We start from the raw sequence: 21,613 nt of genomic DNA, 5'->3' as shown, positions 1-21,613 counted from the left end.
TTAGTTCATGTAGGCAGTTGCCTTTAGATTTACGCTGCCTCTGGTAAACTTAGAAATAACAGCAACACTGTGTTACAGGGAGAACGCCTTTCTTCACTGTAGTAAATACTCTTTGTATGAGTTCATGTAGAAGCATTGCTCGTTGCCAAAAAAGGAGACAAAAAAAAGATGTTTGTAGCTCAGATGGAAACTCAAAGCTCCTAGATTGAAATGTCATACTGACCGCTGCGTTTTTGTTTCCTCTGGACTTACAGAGGCGACAGGAAGAGGAATATTACAATCGCTTAGAGGCCGAAAGGCGCAGGCAGCATGATGAAGCAGAACGAAGATTGCTGGAACCAGACGAGCCTGGTCTGTACAGACCTCCACTTCCACGGGAATATGAACTCCCATCCCCAACCCCTTCATCTAACGCTCCTCCTCCCCCACCTCAGCGAAACACCTCTTACCTCAAAACACAGGTCCTCTCCCCTGACACGATTTATACTGCCAAGTTTGTTGCATACAATGATGATGAGGAGGAGGAGGATTCCAATCTAGCAGGTCAGGATAAGTACTCCGGCACAAGAAAATCTTATGGTGACTTTCCTCCTGCCACCCTTAAACCACAGCAGCCCTCCCGCCAGCCTCGCCCAGTTTCAGATGGCCTTTTTCTTTCCAACTCATTCCAGTCATCTCCAGTCAATGCCAACAGTACTGCTGCCAAAAAAAGCCAGCCCCCACCCCCACCAAACAAACCGAGTTTCATCCATGCCAGCAGCTCTAAAGGTAGACACCATGAAATCGATCTTCTCCACGGAACTATCCTCGTGTTTTCAACTCTGATGCTGTAGATCAAATCACCTCCTTTGTGATTTTTTTTTTCACTTAATCACTATTTTCACTATGGTGATCCAACTTAAATCCTAATATTAATGTGAATCTTCCCATTTTTAATTGTTTTGATCTCTCAAATTTCCTTGTTCCTTACCCCGACTCTTCAAAAGTAAAAATTCATCTTTCACACAATGAATTAAAATTTATTTTAACTGTTACTCAACCAATTCAAAGTACTGTTGGTTTTGGCTCTCGCTCTGTATCTTTCAGTGATTTGTTTTGTGTGACCACTGGTTACTCAGGGCATCTGGAAGTGTGTCTTTCTTGAACACAAGAATCTTCTTCTATTGGGTTCGTGAACAGAGCTATCGTCTGCTTTTGGTTTTGGTACCAGGGTTCTCTCTCTTAATAACATGTGCAAATGGCTTTAAAATGACCTTTCTAGGTACAGCTCTTAAATTTAACAGCACCAAGAGATACACAGAATGTGCAGTAAGTCGAATTCATTCAGCACCATTTCTGTACTTCTGCTTTGTATGGTGCAGTTTTCTTGTAAACAGGGACAAAAATCTAAATTTCATCTGTGTGCCCTGTGCCTTGCTCTTCCCCTGCCCCTTTCCACACCCTTAATATTTTTGTGCTTCCTCATCTTGTTTCTCTTATAACTCCAAGTGGACAGCCATAATGGAGTTAAATTTCAAGTAGGGTTCTAGGTGCTAGAAACTTCAGAACCGTATTTTATCTGCAAAGTACCAGTTTAATTACACTCATGAATTTAACAATGGTTCAGTATAAAGTTCCATGCTATTTTTTTTGAACCTGCTTCAAAGGAAAAATCTTACATACTTCACTCTTTGAATATGCAGGTATGCGTGATTCCTACTTCATGTGCAGTTTATGAATATGGGAGTTTCATTTTTAAATAGCAGCATCTGCCAGCATTTGAACTGTTCTGTATCCTTCCGAAGGGAGGGATAGCCGTGACTTTCTCCTAGTTTGATCTTTTTGCTTCTGTTAGAATTCAATAGATGTCTTGACAACCAATTCAGCATGTGAAATCATCCTTCTAGAATGAAAAGTAGTAAGTCACCTGAGAAAGCAAGGGAAGGTGTCTATGCTGGCTTCTACCAGAACAGACAGCTTGTTGACTAGATTGAAGTCTCAGTGACAAGTGGGAAAACCTATATATGGCATATCCCTGTTCCCCTTTTTGGTCACCTAATCGCTATGGAAAAATACTACATTTCTTTAAACAGAGGTCTGATGTTCTCTGGTCATAGCGAGCTAGTAGCCACAGAACAGGTACCATTTATCAGAAACACTTCTAACACAGCTACAGTCATGCAATAATACAATCTAGAGAATGTATGAAACTGTACAAGTTTACAGTACTCAGTGCTTCTTGCCTGTATCTTTTTCAGCAGAGGCTCAAGTTGTTTTCCAGCAAGAAATCCTGTTCTTTGCAGGGCATACTTGCTTCTGATGCAGGCAGCTTCCAGGATCACAGAGAAGTTCTGCACAACATTGTGTAGTTTTGATATTCCTGAAGGGTCAGAGTTTAGCTCCGTTACAATTACTGCCCAACTGATAGTGTTGATGCTTAGCAGCTTCACTGTCGGGCAGGGTCACTACAGCATCCTAGTTGCATAAAGGGCGTCCGCACTATTACTCAAAGAGAGAAAAATAAGAAAAATAATTTAACCTAGTGCCTGTGAGATCTTTTGATGTAGCATCCCCTATGGATTCTACAAACTCATCAGTCACTCTCTTGCTCTATCATTGGTTCCAAATCTTAAAAGAAAGTGAGAAAAGGCTTTCACTTTTCAAAGTCCAGTCATTAGACAGGAGTGTGAATACACACACTTTGTGGTATCTATGTGCTACATTACAAATGCAGATATTTCAGTTACATGCCTATCATGCAAGCAAGTCCACTGATAAACCCTCAGAAAATGATCTCAAATCTTGCTTTTCTACCAGAAATAGTCTGGTTTTCAAACTCCTTATATTGCATAGAATTAAGGAGTGAAAGAATGACAAGAACTACACATAAAAGGTTCTCTTTAAACACTTAGACTACATTGCCATCTGCCCCTTAGAAATATTCTGAAACAGGCTTCTGATCTGGAACTTTTGTGCTGTACATATCTGCTGAATTTTTATTCTTTCAAAGTACTTTCTTTTTCTAGAAACTCTCATTTGACACTGACTCAAGTATAAATATGCCTTCCATCACAGCACATAAAATTCCAAAGGCCCTTTCTTCCTTTCCTTATTTGGCACTTCGAAAGCTGTACATGTAATAAATTAAGTAACTCTAGAACTATTCATCACTAGTTGTCACCACCACTCTTGCTGCCTCCCATCATCCAAAACCCAGAATGCCATTTCATATTTAATTGCATCTCCCAGTCCTCCTGCTTTCTGTTAATTTCTCTGGAAAGATGAATCTCAGGAAAGTTCAGTGATACTTTGTGTGTGTATGTGTTCATTTTCTGGAAAACATTCCGAAGGACAACCTACAAAGACTTGGTTAGGTTTTTGGTAACAGTTAAGGAATTTTGTAGTATGATGCTTCACCTTTAATAACCTAATTCATAAACCATACAACTAATTCTGAATACTCTTATTTCATAATTTTTAAATTAGCCATGAGAACAGGTTAACCTCACCTGATTGCTCAAGCTTCTATGAAGACTGCCTGCGTAACGTACAAAGCCGTTTGCACAAAATGCAGAATTCACTGTGCAGTTTACCATCTCCCATCTCGCTGACTCTTGTTACATTACTGTCCTTTACAATTCTTTTCTCTTCTGAATGCTAACTCTAGTAAACCACGCTTCTGCAAATTGTGCTCTCGTAACCTTCTTCCACTGGGTTGCTTAAGACCATTGGCTCCATCAATTAACCAAGAAAAAAGCCAACACCAATATCAAAACTGCTGCTGGAAAATAGGTGGAACGTGTGGAAACAGTATGTTCCAAGCAGGGAAAGATGGTTCTTAGTGCATGTAAGACTTATGTCTGAAAGGAAAAAAATTCTTCATTCAACTGGCATATCTAGTGTGACTTGATCCACTGCAAATATGGGATGAAAAATATTTAGCCAATAACGTGCTTGCTAAATTTGCCTGTGTGTTCCAGCCTCATACCATCTCTTTTTTTTATTGCCTACTTGTGAGAAGTTATGTATACCAGTGGAAGAAGCAAACATTTCCTTCTGTACAGAATAAGGTTCACAAGACATAACGTGCAATATTTGAGACCAGAACTGTCTGGAGACAAATCTGACACTTATTTTTTTACTCTTCCTGACAGTCATTAAGAAAATACGGTCTTGAATGCAGTATAAATTTAGTAAAGTTTTTGATTGGAAAGAAAAGGTTTTGTCTTGTGGCCTTTAGAAAGAATTAATGTAATGTGTAAAGCCTGTGTGTTGTATCAACTTAAACTAAAGGTGCAGTGCTGCATGATGCTTGCTTGAAATTTAAAACAAAAGCAGGGGAAGGGGAGAAGACGTCTTCTGATTTATACATTTTATGTGATCAGACTGAAATAGAGAAAAAAGCTCTGATTGCTGAATTACAAAGATGTTATATAGTAATCATAGAGTACTTCTAGCTTCCTAAAGAGAGCAGCTGCAGCTAACTTATTTCCTGTACAGTTTGTTACAGGATAGTGAAGCCTGTCGCTCTCTCCATCAGTCTTCTTGAACTTTTCATGTCTGTCTTGCAGTATACCATAATAGGATAAAGACCATGATTTACTGTGTGCTGAATAATCTAAACAAAATGTGTTCCAACTTAAAATTAGGAATAAAAAATTACAGCTGTTTTGAGAGGGGATGGAATTCAGCAGTATTGTTCTTAAATACCATACAAGTTAAATGACCCTCCACATTTAATTTGATTCTGGTTTGAGATGATTTCTTAAAAGAAGCACTGCACCTTTTTGAAGAAATACAATATAAAACTTCTGTGTTGCAACTGCTGTCCTTCAACTTACTTTTTCTTTTGCACAAGGAATAAATTCATACACCGGATCTTCAGGAGCAACAGTTGGGGCCCATGAAGTTTATCGGGATCCAAGAGACAAACGATCTAAAAGGTGACATGCAGGAGTCCATTCAGCGTTAACTTGGAGTCATGTGATGTAGCTAACTTCTGCAGTACTTTCTGCTGTCACATTTTTGGGGGCTATTGAAGAGTTCTGCAGTTGTCAGTGGCGTATCTTGGGTTATGATGAAATGCAAATTTCACACAAGTCTTTAGGTGATCTAAAGTACTACTTTACAGCAGCAAATTTCAGTGCTACAACAAAGCCAAACAGATCATTCTAAATGAAAAGATTCAACTGTTTTAGATGTATTTAAAAATCTGAACAGCACCTCCCAAGTGGGATTCTTTCCAAATTTATAGTAAGCATAAATAATATGGACTGTATCTTGTAAGGGAGTTGCAAGGCTTACTGCGTTGCCTACTGAAGACACAACTGGGCTTTGGATAGGGTTCTGTAAAAGCTGTTAGCCCTCTTTTCCTGCATTTTAAAACACTGTTAATGTTTCAGTGGAGCGTGCAGAGAAGAGAGCTCTTGGAGCTTTCAGATCATGAAACTGAAATACATGTTAGTTTTATTATATGAGAGGTAATCACATAAAGTATTGTTACAGCTATGGCTAAGAGTGATTTGAGATCTTCACTGTGGTGGCCAGGAACACTTAATAGAAAAATTAGTTTGCTTCAAGGGTAAAGAACTGTTCAATACCTTGGGCAACAACTGCCCTTAAATTTAGACAGCATAGAATAAAATACAGGGGTGTTGGGTTGCAGCCCCTACTGCGTACTTCAGTACTAGTATCTTTGTTTACCAAGACATACGTAAAAGCTTTGTATTCAGTGCTTTTTCCTAGGCACTTGCTGCTATAGGATTCCGTAACAGCAGTGCTGTGCTGTTATAGACAGAGCCTTAGTTACACCCGTGCTTCACTTTGAAAATTGACAAGTAATGTAATTTGTATTTACGTGCCAGAGATGGTCCTGAGCTGCTTCTGCTAAGCTAAATGACAGCACAATGTCAGAATTAAAGGTATGTGTGGGGAACAAAACCTTGCAGAAGACCTAACCAAGACTCTTCTGCTGTAGTAAAAACTCTGCCAGTTAATGCACGTCGCTAAGAATTATTATATTTAAGGGTATTGTAGATGAGAATTATAACAAAGACTTTCTTTTCCCTTTCCAGTCAAGATACAGATTTACCTGGAGCACCAGAAAACTTGACGTTCAGGGAACGCCAGCGACTTTTTTCACAGGGTCAAGATGTATCCAATAAAGTCAAAGCCTCTAGGAAGCTAATGGAACTGGAAAATGAGTTGAACACAAAATAAGATAAAAGCACCTTATCAGATGTAACTGAAGATCTCTGAATTGAGGGATTGAGATGAGGGGCACTACTAATGAACAGAAAATGAATATTTTCCAAAATGAGTGACTTTGATTCCTCTATATCTAAGACTGTTAATTAAGATTTAGAGATGTTGCAATAGCAAGAAAACTGATTACTTTGCCAGGAGCTTGTGGTTTATACGATGAAAGCACTGTAAAATTTTAAAGATATGAATCACGTGAAGGTAACTTTTCTTTCTGTTTTGGGGGTTAAGTTCTTGTGCACCAGACCAAGTAGCACTTGTCAAAGATAAGTTCTGTTTCCTGGTGTTTCACAGACACGCTTTTTTTTTTTTTTTTAGCTGCTGAGCAGAGAGAGTGAGAATAGCTTGAACTGCCTAAACTAAACTGTGCACTAGAAAGTAGTATTTTAGGTTGTTAGTTAAGAAGACGAAATCTGGGCCACTATCTTAAGTAAGACTTTATATGCAAGTTTGCCGTACTCTGTGGTGTTCATGCAACGATCAGCCTATCAATACCATGATTTAAAGCTGGAATAACACCCACTCTATAGGTAAAACTTCGGGATAAAACATTTCTATTCCTACATATTTGTTGGGTCTAAAATGGAATTTATCTGTAGTTATGGAAAAGTCTCTGTTGATGCACCACCACTATTTGTGCGTCAGAAATGTGAAGGTGAAAAGCCTAGGGCTATTTGTTTTATTAAAAAGTACATAAGCAATAGATAGGAGGCTACACTAGTTGCCATTCGTCAGCTAGGACCAAAATGTTTGTCATCTATTAAAGAGAAGGAATTCCATTTCCAAAGTTAGTAGAAAGGATGGGTAAGTTTTCCCAGAACAATAGATAAGAAATTACTAGGCAAACGGGCATGGAATGGTATTGATAAGTCTGCTATTAGCAGTTCAGCAATATCTTTGTTTTGGGGTTGTTTTTTTTGTTCTCCTATTTTGTTGTTGTTTTTTTTCCTATGGAGAAGTGAACTGGCATATTAAAGGGAAAATAAACCCTGCAGTGTGAAGTATTGAATACACTACTGCTGGCTGGGAGTGGGAATGTTGGTAAGACCTGGTCTACTGGCAGCGATCCATTTCTACTCATGCTGAAGAAGCAGTGCTAGTAAGCTCTTCTTTGGTCTAGCTAGCTTTACTAACATCCTGTTACTGTTGTACTGAAAATATTTTTGGCAGTTCAAGCTATTTTTTCACACTGTAATAGCCTTATTTAATTTTAAATTGTTAATCTTTTTCCTCCCACAGTTTCCTCAGCTACGCTTATGTGGCTGATGATGCTGGGAATAAGGACCTCATCAGAGTTTTTCTCATTGTGTGATGTTAAGACAATATATATTGTGATTCCAAACAAATTTTCTATTTGACAAAGCCCTTTACTGGCTTTAGATGATTTTTTTTCCTGTATCATATTGTTCTCTTATAAATATATATTTAGGGAATTGTGCACACTTCCAAATACAAAGGGGTAGACTTTCACTGCCTTAGGAAAGAAATCACTTTTAATAAGAGTTGTATGATAAATAAATGCAAGTTGATGAAAATTGGAGTGTAAATATTTTTTACGTACTTCAGGTTTCTTATTTTGAAAGTGTGCTTTTACCGTTTCACCTGTTAAATATGAAGTAGAAGATTAAACTGGTTCAAAGTGTTAATGAAGGATCTGCATGCTTGCTATGTCTGTTAATCAGGAAAAGCAAGCCTCTCCCAACTTATCTTGAGAACACTAGCAGCCTTACAGTGACACATTTTTCTTAAGGAAAAAAAAAATTATGCTGTGGCTGAATTACTGTTGCTGCTAGAATCTGAAAAAGGCTTAGCAAAAAAAAAAAAAAAAAAAAAAACCTATAACCTTCAGTTGAGTGGATTTGGCCGCTATTGGGCATTCGGGTCAAGTGTGAATATGTGTAAAAGTGCTTTTCATATTTGTCTGTGCATTATTATGAAAAACATCAAAACTGCTGTAGTTTCCCATTTCTACTGTATTTCACTTGCAACCTATTTTTAATAAAGTTTGTATTGTATTTAACTTTGCATTAAATGTTTTTTGTACTGTTTGTTATTTGACTCTGCATTCACAGCTGTTACCATAAACCAAAGTGGCTATTTTTAACGTTTCCCCTACCTTTTAAAATACAAGCCAAGTCATTGCATCTCATAATGATGAGAACCTCAACTGAATTTCACGTGGAGAATCAACCAGTGAGTCTCATCTTCACTGATCAGTGGGGAGAATGTAATGCTCAGTACCTGAACAAGTGATTTTTACAGCTTATCCGGCAGCTTACGACACAGTAAGTATTGGTGGGATCAAATATTCAGGCTAGCCCATGGATTCCGGTGGAGGTACTGGATTTGTATCCTCCTCCAGTGCAAAGTGTGTTTCTAAGAATGAAGATGAACCTGGAATGCACCTTCTTTTGGAAAAGGCGATTGTGAGTAACACTGGAACCGGAGGCTCTATTGTGATTGCTGTGGTTAAAAAGGCATTTGATCTCTATTTTGAGCACAGCATAACTCTTCTGTTGAAATCTCTTGGAAAAAAACAGTTTTGTCTGACACTGAAGTTTGCAGGATTGGACCCAAATTCACTCTGTGGTTTTGAATGAAGGTTGAGTTAAAGGACTTAAGAATGATGTTGCTCCTGTTGCTGCATTAATAACACCACATGACTTGCTTCTTGATGGGAGACAACAGTTGAAGTTCTGTTTGAGGAGGGCAGAGGTGGGAAGTTGACCGCAGTGAAGTGCTGCAAATTCCGGCTGCAGATGGGATCGAGAGCCATGTGCACCTCTTTCCAGGTTAGTACCATCATCTCTTGAGTTGTGAGGTCTGTTCTCCAGAATGTTCAAAATCACTAATGGGGATGTTCTGAATTCTAGAAGACTGCCAAGACCCCAAGGTGTGGCTGAATGGGATCTTGATCTTGTGTCAGTGTTTTGGGGTCTGTGGACTGTGACTATAAGAATGAAGCTAAAGGGGGAAAAAAATCTGCATATTGAATGTGTAGTCTAGAAGAAAAAGGAAACAACCCATTGTCAGCATTCCCTTTGCATTAGGAGTATGAACAGTCAGCGGCACTACTCTTGATGCTGCAACTTTGTAAAATGACAGTTGCATATGCAGCCAGGTCTGCTGCCTCCAAAAAGACTCTAATTATCTTGTTTCTGCCAGATTCTCCCCTTTGCACTTACTCATATACACCACTTTTCAACTGCTTTTACGTGCTGCTTGTGCTATAGCCTTGTTGGTAGTTGAGAAAAAAGGAAGGGAATTGAGAAACTGAGAAAGTCCGTAAGATAGATCCTGTTGACTGAAATAATAAACTATTTTCTTGATCATAACAACTGTTTGTAGATCAATCAATGAGTTCATCGGCAGAAGAAACAAATGAGACCTTTCTCCTTTACCTCCCAATTCAAAAAGTTAATCGAGTTACAAGAAATCACAACAAAAATAGCAATAACAATAACCTTCACTAAGAACAGTCCAAAAAAAACCATGCAGTAACCCACGAGAATTTGCTCATGAGAACAGGCAAACGTTTGTCTCTTCCTCCTGTTTTGTCAGATGATAGTTCTGTCACAGTCACCTGGGGGCTGTGTGGCTGAGAAGGCAAATCCTCACAGCTCAGGCAGTCTGTCAATTTCTAGCTGTAATGGCAGATAAACTGGTTAGGGAGAGCAGTGTGCAATCAACCTGCTTGGACAATGCCCGTTTATTCTTAGTAGCAGATGAATATTCAGGACTGCCCTACAGTTATTGAAGCAAATGTCTTGCTTAAATTAAGTAATTAAATATTTACAACTTCACTGAATATTGTGTTTGCATGGATGGATTAATTTCACTAATGTGCTTTGATTGTAAACATATTATTAATGTGTGGGGAACATTAAATCCTATAAAGGTACACTTTTTGCTGTGGCTGTGTGCTCGAGCTTTTTCTTTCAGAACAAAGCAAGCTCGTTCTCTTGCAAAACTCTCTTCTGTAGACAGACAGTATTGGTGGCTGTTCCTCTCATGAGGTCAGGCATCTTAATGCTTACTCCGCACTCCCTCTGTATAGTTGCAGGAGCTTTAAGCTGCATGTTGCATGTAATTATCTTCCAGTAGGCAAGATGATAGCAGGGCTTCCTACAGAAGAGCAAAAGAGGGGAGAAATGATAAAAACTGTAGCCATTTCTGCTTGTACAAAACAAAAACTGCGGGTATCAAAACAGAAATGTTGGGTTCTTTCAGTTAGGCTGTGGGATGAGTCAGATGGCACGCGCATGGCTTGAACAGCTGCTTACTGGTATACTTACTTGCTCTTAGAGACCCAAGGAATGGGTAATATGCAAGTGCTTCATTATTTTCATGTAAGGAAACAAGAAGTTAAAGCTATATAGGTAACAGTGTATATACCTGTAAAATCTCTTGGAAGGCTCTTGTTTCAGTGTGGTTGCTCAGAACCCTGTATCCATATTCTGTGTTTCAATGACTTTGAACAGTGTGTAGAAGTGAATGAGAGTGTGAGGAAAACAGACGTAGCGCAGCTCGCTTGTTCTTCATCTCTATCTCTAATGTTTTAGGGAGCTTGAAAGACCATGTGCAAAACATCAGTCTTAAGTTTCTGTCTGCTTAACATGATGAGTGTGCAGCCACCTGGGCAGCAGAAAATCTGAAGGCAAGCAGCAGTGAGTCCTTTGGTGTTTGGCACAAAAGGATTAGCAGCTTTCTCTCAGTGTTTTTCTAGGGAAATACGTAGCACTTGGAAATGTCATAATAGACAGTTCCTATCAGAATACTGAAGCTGGGACCTCAGTCTTTTGTTTCCACTATGAGGGTTAGCATGAAATGCATCAGGAGTAGCTGACGTAACATTTCCTTAGTAGTACCTCAAGCTTTCATAATTCACCATAGCATTTCACTGATGTTAACAGAGTAAAATGTGCAGTAGATTTAGTCAATGTCATGAAGTTTCCAGCCTTGTTCTCCGCAATTATCTGTTACAAGGCCGGATTCTTCTTTTGCAGGGGACAGACAGGATCAGGTTGGTAGACATTTGGGGGAAAAAAAGGAGATTATTCAAAGCAGAGGATCCCTTTAGAAAAGCGTGCTGGAATACAGCCTTGCAGCATTTCCAGAAGACAGCTAGATTTTTGGTTCCTCAGCCAAATCTCACCGATACTGCATACAAAAATCAGACCTCAGTGTCAAGGACTGTGAGCTACACCCCTGAGTAACTAAAATACTTCCCCAAACTGACTGACGGTGACACAATCCTGACTCAGTCAGTGCCAATATCATTTAAGGTCAGCAGTAGCACAGTGCTTTGGAACCTTTTTTGCATGAATCCATTCATCAGTATTCATTATCATCAATACAGAGCCAGGCACGAGGATGAAGCGGAGAGGCTTACAGTCAGCAGGATTTGCTGTTGTTTCTTTAAAAAATAAAAGCTGTGGCTGCAGGGCGTCGGCGATGGGGGAGGAGGCTGCAGTACCATAGGAGCCAGTGGGCTGATGGGGCTGCACAGAGATGTCTGGTGTGGTCTGAGTGAGACGGGCAGCAGCGCAAGTGGACTCCTCTGTAATTACGCTGGCTTTGTTTCTCAGAAAAAAAAAAAAAAAGAAACTGTAGTACAAACGTAGCGTTGTTTCTCACTTCCGTGAAGCCACCATGTCTGTGGCTCGCACCTCTGGAAGTGTGCTAGGTGCAATGTATTCAGACTGTTCGTGCTCATCTTTCAGTACAGTACAGTTGTGCACTAAGCTGTATTACAAACAGCACGAGCTGTCCAGCCCGAGCCGGAAGGAACAGCTGAGAAGAGGCGGCTGTCTGGGTCAGCCTCTTCACCCTCCCAGCAGCTGTTTCCACACGAGTATACGACCTCCCAGGCCCAGCAGCCGCCCCATGGGTGCCGTTCCCAACCCCTGCGAGCCCCAGCACCACCAGGCGGCAGCTGTGCTGAGGAGGCGGCCTGGTTGCCGCCCAGGCTGTCGGGAGGCGGTGGCGTCAGCCCCGCTGGGGCCGCGCCCTCCTTCCCGGCTGGCCCGTGTCAGTCCCCGGGGATTTAACCCCCGGGGCGGCGCCGGGTGGGGAGACAGGCGCCGCTCCAAGAGGCGCGATGCGGCCGCGGGGAGGGTTCGGCCCGGGCCCGGTGTGGGCACAGCGTGTGCGGCAGCTGGAGCAGAGAGCGCGAGTGAGCCATGCGAGAGGCGAGGCGAGGCGAAGGGGGACGGGCAGAGCGGCGGGCAGGGCTGCCCGGGGAGACCGGGGCTGACGGCAGGGCGGCTGCACCGCCCCGTTCTGCCGCTGTTGGCTACAAGTAGGTTCTAAGGGTTAATGCTGAGAATCCTAAATGCAGCAGATGCTGATGTAGTACGGCTCCTAAATGCAGTTCCTACCTGATGAACCTGATCTCTTTTATGACAAGGTTACCCACCTAGTCGACCATTTGATGAAATCTTTTTGGAGTTCAGCAAAGCTTTTGACGTTGTGTCAAGGCCAGGCTGGATAAGGCTCTGGGCCACCTGATCTAGCTGTGGTGTCCCTGTCCATTGCAGGGGAGTTGGACTAGATAGCCCTCAGAGATCCCTTATAACTGTAAGGATTCTATTTCTCACAGTATCCTTCTGAACAAAATGCCTAGCACAGAGCTAGACAAATGCAGTGCAATGGGTGAACGGTTGGCTGATGGGTCAGGCTCAAAGGGTGACACCAATGGGGTGACGCCAGGCTGGTGCCCAGTCACTGGTGGGGTGCTGCAAGGGCTCTGCTTTAGGGCCGGTTCTGTTCAGTGCTTCTATGGGACACCTTCCCTACCAGCACGGGCTGGGAGCTGGGGCTGTGCAGCCTGGGGCAGAGAAGGCTACAGGGAGATGTGAGAGCGGCCTGGCAGTATGTAAAGGGGGACCGTAAGAAAGAAGAGGACAGACTCTTGAGCAGCATCTGCTGTGACAGAACAAGGGGAAATGGTTTCAAAATGAAAGAGGGGAGGTCTGGATTTCAGGTTGGTAGACTTTTGATTTCAGGAGACTGAGAAACAATGGTGCACAGCAGTGAAAAGTATTACAATGAAGTGATGTCCATCAGAATTCATGTCCTTTTTACTTCTGTGGGTTTGCATGTATTTTATTGTTTTCTTTTTTCTTAGACCCAAGAAGAAAGAATAGTTGCCCTGGAAACTGAAAATGCTGCTCTCCATCTAAAACTTGCAGCGGTAATTATTGTTTGTTTTTCCAGTTAGGACTATTCATAGACTGCAGGAGCTGTATTACAAATACAAAGTAGACAAAGATGCCCTGTTACGTGTCTTAATAGCACGAGCTCTAAGCTTGTCCAGAAAAGGCAGCACTGTGGCAGAAGTTAGCTACAGAATGCACAGCAATGATGGATGCCCTCATTTCCTTACATCCTTTTCCAGAAGAATATATTGCTTCTGGAGCATTATTGAAACAAGCAGCAGCCTGCGATAACATTTGGTGCCTTCAAAAGTAAGGCTTCAAAGATTTAGAGAACTGTGAATATTTGTCTACGTCTCTAGACCAGAGCCAGCTGTAAGAACTAGTTGCAACAGAGTCTGTTGGCCAAGGGTTTCTAATCTGATCTGCAGCATTAAATGGTTGGGTGACCTCAGGAAAGCCACTTGCCCTCCCTGTGGATCTGTTAAACCCACTTTTATCCACAGGTATTAACATTTTCCAAAGCATGATTGGAAGCCAGATGGTGCATCTGAAGTGAGTTTTGCCAGGTATGCAGGAGAATACTGTAATTATTCTGAACAAAATATTTCTGTTGTTTTTTTCTGTTTCATTGTAATTACCAAAGATCTTAAGTATTTCAGTTTTTTTTCTCACTCTCTCAAACAAAAGAAAGATTATTCTAGCCACCACAGTGCATCAGATGTAGGACATAGTTATCTGAGCATTAGATAGTAAAACCTTGTTTTCCATGGTTTTGTGTACTGTGGATAGTTATCTTTTAACTGCGTTACCAGGACACCCTGTTATACACAAGGAAATGTGCACAAAGTACCTACTGTAAGAATGGGGAAAGGTTTTGTGCACGAATTAAAACGCATCTGGGATTTACCCTCTGGCCTACAAACAAGCTTTGAAAATCATTTAATCCACTTTACCCTGAAGAATTTCCTATTGGCTGTGTCCTGTCATAGCATCTGCAGAGTTTGCAGCTCCAGTTTGTGCCTATGCAAAGGACCCTTCAAGAGCTCAACATATGTACAGGAACACCTCTCCCTCTGCATCCTGCACCCCCCAGCCACCATCTGCACTTTCTGAGTTGATCCTGTCTCTCTCAGTAGTTCATATGTTCCCCACCTCAGTTCCATCTCTGTCACCTTCTTCTGTTCTGCCAGGCCAGAAGCAGTGGATGATGCCTCTCCCTAGGTCTGGAGCCACGTGTTTTGCTTGCCTGGTGAACCAGTTCCACTTAGTGGCCAGCTGGTGAAACACATGGCTTTGGGGGGACATGTTTTGTGGGGATGTGTTGCAGAAATGCAGCATTTTGTGACCTCTGTTTCTTCTGATGAATGCAAAAACTATTTTAATGGAGAAAACCTCAAAACTAGGTGCAAAACTGAATGCAATGGAGTCTACGTTGGCAGAAAGCTAAAGCAATGAACACAACTTTGTAGGCTGTGTATAACCACTCCTTCAGCACTTCACCAGTTAACTGGCTTGTCCTCTGGTCCTGCTAAGTCTTTTGAGAGAGCATCCTGATTAAATATAGTCACTAGGAGGCACTGGTCTGATGCCAGCTGTGTAACCGGCTCTTTTCCCTAAGCAAAGGCACAGTTTTAACTTAGATCTACCTTGAGCATAAGTACGGGTCTTTAGGCACCGCAGACACATTTTAGTGTTCTGATGTTGAGATTTGCCACCCTAAGGAAGTAGAATATTGCGATGTTAGTCAACTTAATTGGAAATGATCCTTCACATGACTCGGAAAAATGTAAAAAGCGAAGAAATTATATATTTGCAAGATCATGTATAACCAGATGATTCACTTCTGGATGTTTACAGGGACAGAGGAGATAAAACGCAACAAAAATCAGGAACACTTCAAAGTGAATTTTAGGTGGTCTTTTCTTTTTTCAAATAGTATCAAGGATGGGCTGGAAGAAGCGTTAATGAGATACTGCAGCTCTACTCCGCTCATGGGCAGCAGCAGAAGTTGCAGAGGAGTTCTGTTGTAAGTCACCTACATGAAGCAATAAAGGTAAGGACATTTAGTAGTGATGTTGGCATAATCTATGACATAGGCATATGCGTGCTTATGAAATACAGTAAAACCTAGAAATGGTCAGATTTGAACCTGATCTATAGCTTTTCTTTAATCACAGCAGTACTTGCAGCGAAGTGTAGCCATCTCTGAGTTAGTTTAAAGCCTGTAGTGGTTTTGTTTCAATTGGCTGCAAAGTTACATGGGAAGCTGGGAAAGTGGCTGCTTCTGAGCTCTGGGATCTCTTGTCTAGGCTGCTATCAGTGCCTGGAATAGGTACATTTGTAGACAAAACCTTGAATCCTTGACAGGACCAGGTAGACATCTACGATAGACATCTCCTAAGGCGCTATGTTTGTTACATGCCTTAACTGGATAGCCACATGCTAATAAGATCGCTGGTGAGCTCCATTGACTTCTCTGGGAGCTCTCTGTTCTGGAGGAACTCAGAAGCAGAAGTAGTAATCTGTATGCTCAGTCAGATTGTATTAATTTGTAACAAAGGTACTGGGACTGTTCTCTCGGTAGTAGTACTTCCCTTTTGTTTTCCCTTTGTTGACATACTTAAGTTACTCCACAGAATAATAAGTTCCTTTAAGGGACACCTACAAATGTCAGCTTTTCTCAGAGTAGCACTGAATAGCTCAGGGTAGCAAGAGTATCTCAGAAAATAAATCTTTCTTTCAGTCAAAAAGATGTAGCTTAATTACAATGATTCTTCTGGTAAATCTTGCAGTGCTATCTTACATTTTAGGTTAGCTAGAATGGTAGAACTGCTTATGATGAAATATCAGTGGACTGAGATGTTTTCCTATCGTAGATCAGTGAACGCTAGGAGAGAGTAAAGCTTTCCAAATGAAAGTCTAAATTAATGCTAATCCTATACCTGTAATTAAAAAAAAAAATCCTTCATAGTTACGTTCTGAGAGGGAGAGCTACAGTGATTTTCTCACTTTAGTTTATATTGTTGTATCATTGAAACAAGTTAATTAATTCAAGGTCACTATCACAACTGGAAAAATAAAATGTTGCAGAATAATCAGAGTGACTAATGAAGCATCACGGTGCTTCTGTGAGAAGTTTCATTAAGTTCATCTTGTAGTTGGCTTTACGTGTCCTTCTCAAGGTTTAGATGTCAAGAAGTCTCCTAATCCTAAAGTCAAGTGAATTTATTTTTAATTTATTTGGACTTCTAAGTGAATGTAAGCTGCTCTTGTAAACATTTAAAAGTCACATCATGTATGTTATGCTGTGTTACGTTAGTAATGGAAATATTTTTATGTGCTGTGAAGGTTTCTGACCTTTTCAAAATACATCATTCTCGTAGGAAGGCATAGAACTGGCTTACCTAAGCAATCACCTTAACAAATACCTCCTGATCAGAGTATAAATGGATACATGGATCACAGTTTATATTGCTAATTCTGGATATGTCTTATAAGTGGACAGAACACGCACACTTATTTTTGTTTAATAAAACAACCCAAGGCCATGTTGTGGTCTAAATCCATAGAGTAAGATGGTAAGGATTCTTAAAGTCTTGGTGAAATCTTTAATAAGTGTCATCGGTGAATATCTTGATAATCCTTCTCTAAACATGCTGAAAGATGCACTCCTGAAGTCTTCCTTTCATCAAGTAGAGGGTTCTTCCTGGCTTTGATATCTCACCATAATTATTTGCACTGTGGTTATATTGATTCTCTTCCTTGACTGCCGGTTTTGTGTTTTTATAACATATTTTTTCTTCTTGCTGACAAGAGGCTTAAGCAAGACATGAAGAGCCTCCATTCATTTGCTCTTGAGCTTTCAAAAGACATTCAGCGTCAGTACAAAGTTTGTCTTTACCAAGTTTTGACAGCAGTCCAAGGGATACAGCTGCAAAATGAAGCAATGCAAAGTAAGGCTCTTTACACTTACATTCCAGTCACATAATACCAACAACCTCATTGTTAAATATTAGTAGTGCTGATAGATTGAGTTCAGTTCCAAGATAGAAGCACTTTTTTCGGTTGGATATTAGATGGTCTAGGAGTCCTGAGGTGTCAGGAAGAGTACGAATAACCCTGGATTTTCTCGGGGCTGATAATTTGAGTTTAGCTTTTGTGTTGGTTGCAGCTGATACCAGACTACTGAGCTGGCTCAGCTGTTACATCTTTAATCTGTAGGTCTCAGGCTTGTTGACGTGCCAATTTTAGAACAGCCCAGTAAAGAATGTGTCACTTTAGCTGAAATTTGCCTAATTTGGGGTATATGAGAAGAGGACTTGAGTGATTTCAAAGATTCCTGAAAATACAAGGACTGCTGCTTCAGAATCCAGGTCCTCATTCATGTGTATGTATGAACAGACCCTGCAGTGCAGTGGTGCTCTCTGTTGTCATCACTGAGGACCAAGTGCACTGGTCCTGTACCTGGGTCTCTTGGCACGTACCTTTGCATCACCTTCCACTGTTATTGATTCTGGTGGTGCTCCTCCCAGGTCTGAGAAGAACATGACATGTACCAACCTGATTGCGAATTAGGGCTTAAATTGAAGTTCATGAGGCTGAAGAACTAAAAGCAAGTGTGCACATTTATCATCGGAGTCCTTGTGCGATTCTCTGACACCTTTGTACTGCCATGTAAAAGATAGATTTTACTGCTGCTGTTCTTTTTGTTTGAAATAATTTTGAGACAGGTTTGATTCTGTTGGGGCTACTTCTGTCACTAACGATAAGCAGCATGATCAATGACAGATGTTTGCAGAACTTGCCTCTGTATATTATGTATAAACTTACGATTAAAATGGTAATCTGTTACTGTGTTATCTGTGTAGAGAAAATGCTTTAGAAAGCTGTCTTTAAAATTGGAAAAAATAAAGTAGAAAATTAAATAAGGGTGATTGTTCCAATGCTCCCCTTATCAAAACAGGGGCCTAAAGGAGCAGATAGGAAGTTGGATTTGCCACGTGAGCTGATGTGGTATACAAAATTACTAAATATTCCTTATGAGGCCTTGCAAATTCCTGTTGGCTGGACTGACTTTGTAACTTGTGATGTATTTTTCTATGAATTCAGAACCAGGAGAAGCATCACTGTGTGTAACAAGAGTGTGTGTTGGTACTTAGGTGAGGGATGTTTTTAATTTGGCCGTTCTTCAGTTATTTCTCAGTTGTTTTAGATGAAGATTCTTTTGTTAAGGTTAAATACTATGGTCAGAATTGCCGATCTGAAATTACATATAATAATTTCTAAGCAGAAAGCCCAAAGTGTGTATTCCAGAGACAGCATTTGTTACCAGTTTAATCCTAAAATAGAGATCAAAAGTGAGAGAATTGTGGAAGAAACACTCAAGTAGGCTAATTTTGAAGCTGTAATGGACATACAGCAAAGTGTAAATCTTTTATGTAATAGCTGAGTAGTGCCCTGCTTAGAAATATTTAGTCACATCTGAAAGTAAGGCTATTGCCATCTTTCCCAGTGAAATATGAATAGCAGTAATTTTTTAAAAAGTGTCCTTTATTCTTTTATTATATGTAGCTTTTTTTCATGAGTTGCCGTTGTAAAGCTTATTTTGTAAAGTCACAGTTTTTAGTTAGTTCTTTAAAACTACTTTCTTCTTCCAGTGTTTCAGATGAAGGCTTTTGATCTTGAGCAGTCCCTGCAAGAGGTGACAGAGAGATACGAGAGAGAAAAGCAGAAGAGGAGGGCTCTACATAACAGCTTAGTTGTAAGTATCTTGAAAGACAAAACATTTTCTTATTTTGATTATATCCACAACTTCGTCACCGATGAAACTAATTAATGGACTTCTCCTGGATGTATCACTCCCAACCACCATCTTTCTAAATGTGATGGTGCATTTCTACATGTGGTGCATTACAATAAGCCCTAGTCCATTCTTTTTACACAAGCATCTTCCAAATGCATTCCTGGAGTATTTTGTCCTAAGGAATATCATCCATTTTGAATAGTGAGCAAAATTTGAGTTTCTTCATCCCCTCTCTAAACAGAAAATACCACTTCTCATCTGGCAATTCCTCTACAATATGAAATTCAAGGTAAATCCATTCAGGTTTGATTTAGTAGAAGTGTTCCTCTGAGACCATTTCAGAATTCTTAAAATGATCAGCTTGAAACTGCAGAATTATCTTCATTTTATTTTTCCAAACTTATCTAGCTGTACCACCTGCTCAGGCATTAGTGACAGTTCATCTGGGATTCATTTTTTCCTTTTTGTTCTTTAATTTTATGTCTCCCCATCTCCCCAAAGGACTACTTAGGGGTTCAGGACCTCACTTTTAGAAAGATAGGCAACATTCACACAAAGTTATTCTGAGGTTTTCTGCCTGGGAAGAGGAAACTCTTCATTGTAGAGGATTTACCTCCCAAAATCTTCCTTGTGTTGCAGTTTGCTGAGAGGATATTCCCCAGGGCAGTGTGGGGAGAGTTCACTGCTCATCACAGGCAAGCTGTTTTCAGTAATACAAAATGAGAAGAAATGATCACGAACCAAAAGGAAAGAAAAACACCAGGTTAGATAAGGAGAAGTCTGAAGCAGCCTGGAGAGGAAAATCGGTACTGGCTTTTCAGTCATATATGAAGATAGAGAGGAGGAGAAAAAAGAACAGGATTTTTTATATCCTACATCTCCCTTAGGGCTGCTGGAGGAGACATGCAGTGTTTAATCTTGGCTGCTGTGCTAATGTAAGTGAAGAAGCACAAGTGAAGAGGAAGGAGACTGTAGAGGAGCAAATGGCTCTAACTGAAAGCATCTTTTGTTTTTCATATAGACTGAAGAGGACTACACCATTTCCGAGCTCTGAAGAGATTATATTTTCTCAAATAAAGTTATGGGAAAGCAAACGATACTGAAACTATTTTTCTCTCCCCAGAGTCTAGGGCTGTGATGTTGCAAACAGTTGCCTGCTTTCTTAAGCATATTAATTTCTGCATGTGAGTGTGTTTGTCCTCTCCAGTATTTGATATTAAATCACGTTAATGTTCTAATTCTAGGAGCTGAGAGGGAATATCAGAGTCCATTGTAGGATCCGACCATCACTGCCTTTTGATCATGCTGCTGGACATTCAGTATCACAAGATAGGTAATTTATTAAGGCTGAGTTATATCTTATTTGACTCACAGTTAATGTAAAGAGCCACATATATATGAGAACAATGGTGTTCTATATTTTTTCTTTTCTCATATGTGTGGGGATACTGTGACTGAATCATAAAAAAAATACATATTCTTTCTTCTATTCTTTCTCCTGCTAATTTGGCATTAGCCAACCATATTCCTTCATCTAAAACTATGTCCACCTGAATAGGAAGACATAACGGTTTAACAATCCGAGATTATCTGCGGTTTGGCAGAAGTAACACAGCTGTAGTCAGTGTAGAGTATATTCACTGTGCTGTACAAAGACTGGGACACAGTGATGTAATAGCAACTGTCAGAAATCATAGGTAGAGAAATGCTCTCAGCATTACAGTTTTTTTTTATAATGCTCCAGAATGGATTTACTGTCAACAAGAACACTGGTGATTCTATTTCAGTATAATTTGGCTCTGCATCCCTAATTTATAATACACTTACTGTAACTGAAGTGTCAACACCACTCAAGATCCAAAGGGAAAAGAGGGATTAAGTGCAAGTATGTGTCATAACAAGCTGAATTCTCCATAGATGACTAACACGAAAGAAGGTAGGGACTGAAACATACACAAACAGAGAAAGAAAGGGAAAACTAGGTGGGTGGCTAGAAAACAGAAATACTATCATCTGACCTATCAGAACTTGGCTAATTAGGGAGTTTATTTTACTTTTTACTGACTACTTTTTCTAAAAGAGTACCTACAGTGTTTTAAAGTTTGTTCGTATTTGGCAAATTTGTAGAAAAAATATACAATTGTTTTAATTAAAATAATGTAGAAATACCAGAAAGAAATTTCAAGGACCCTAAAGGAGAAACCTACATTAACCTGTACTTAATATACATGGGGAAGAACCAACGCTCTGTTTTTGTTGATGTATGGAATAGAGGAGTTAGGTGCCAAATCACAGTGTAAAACAGGGACAAACACATGATTGTTAAGACAAACTTTTCTTAATGTTTAAAAAAGAAATTTAAATAACACTTGTTTGTAAAGCTACGGACTGATTCTGAAAACACCTACAC

General features: G+C 40.2%; 2 protein-coding genes across 19 annotated transcripts in view; both read left to right on the top strand.

Moving 5' to 3' along the window:
- The window catches only part of AFDN (afadin, adherens junction formation factor), a 118,744-nt gene extending 110,484 nt beyond the window's left edge, over window positions 1-8,260 (top strand). For 8 of the 16 annotated variants that reach the window (XM_021390302.1, XM_021390306.1, XM_021390301.1 and 5 more), the window contains 3 exons: window positions 255-768; window positions 4,838-4,922; window positions 6,054-8,260. In XM_021390302.1, coding sequence (XP_021245977.1) covers window positions 255-768; window positions 4,838-4,922; window positions 6,054-6,198 — 744 coding nt within the window. In that variant the 3' untranslated portion in view covers window positions 6,199-8,260. Of the gene's footprint in view, window positions 1-254; window positions 769-4,837; window positions 4,923-6,053 lie in introns of those variants that run through there. The other 8 variants (XM_021390311.1, XM_021390310.1, XM_021390315.1 and 5 more) reach the window with 4 other exon arrangements.
- KIF25 (kinesin family member 25) overlaps window positions 10,858-21,613 on the top strand; it is a 34,166-nt gene continuing 23,410 nt past the window's right edge. Inside the window, exons 1-6 of one of the 3 annotated variants that reach the window (XM_021390330.1) lie at window positions 10,858-12,415; window positions 13,370-13,435; window positions 15,337-15,453; window positions 17,215-17,353; window positions 19,058-19,161; window positions 20,448-20,536. In XM_021390330.1, coding sequence (XP_021246005.1) covers window positions 12,341-12,415; window positions 13,370-13,435; window positions 15,337-15,453; window positions 17,215-17,353; window positions 19,058-19,161; window positions 20,448-20,536 — 590 coding nt within the window. In that variant the 5' untranslated portion in view covers window positions 10,858-12,340. Of the gene's footprint in view, window positions 12,416-12,516; window positions 12,542-13,369; window positions 13,436-13,903; window positions 13,967-15,336; window positions 15,454-17,214; window positions 17,354-19,057; window positions 19,162-20,447; window positions 20,537-21,613 lie in introns of those variants that run through there. The other 2 variants (XM_021390332.1, XM_021390331.1) reach the window with 2 other exon arrangements.

This window comes from Numida meleagris, chromosome 3, assembly GCF_002078875.1.
Source record: "Numida meleagris isolate 19003 breed g44 Domestic line chromosome 3, NumMel1.0, whole genome shotgun sequence".
Lineage (NCBI taxonomy): Eukaryota > Metazoa > Chordata > Aves > Galliformes > Numididae > Numida > Numida meleagris.
This window is presented reverse-complemented; position numbering and strand designations above follow the sequence as displayed.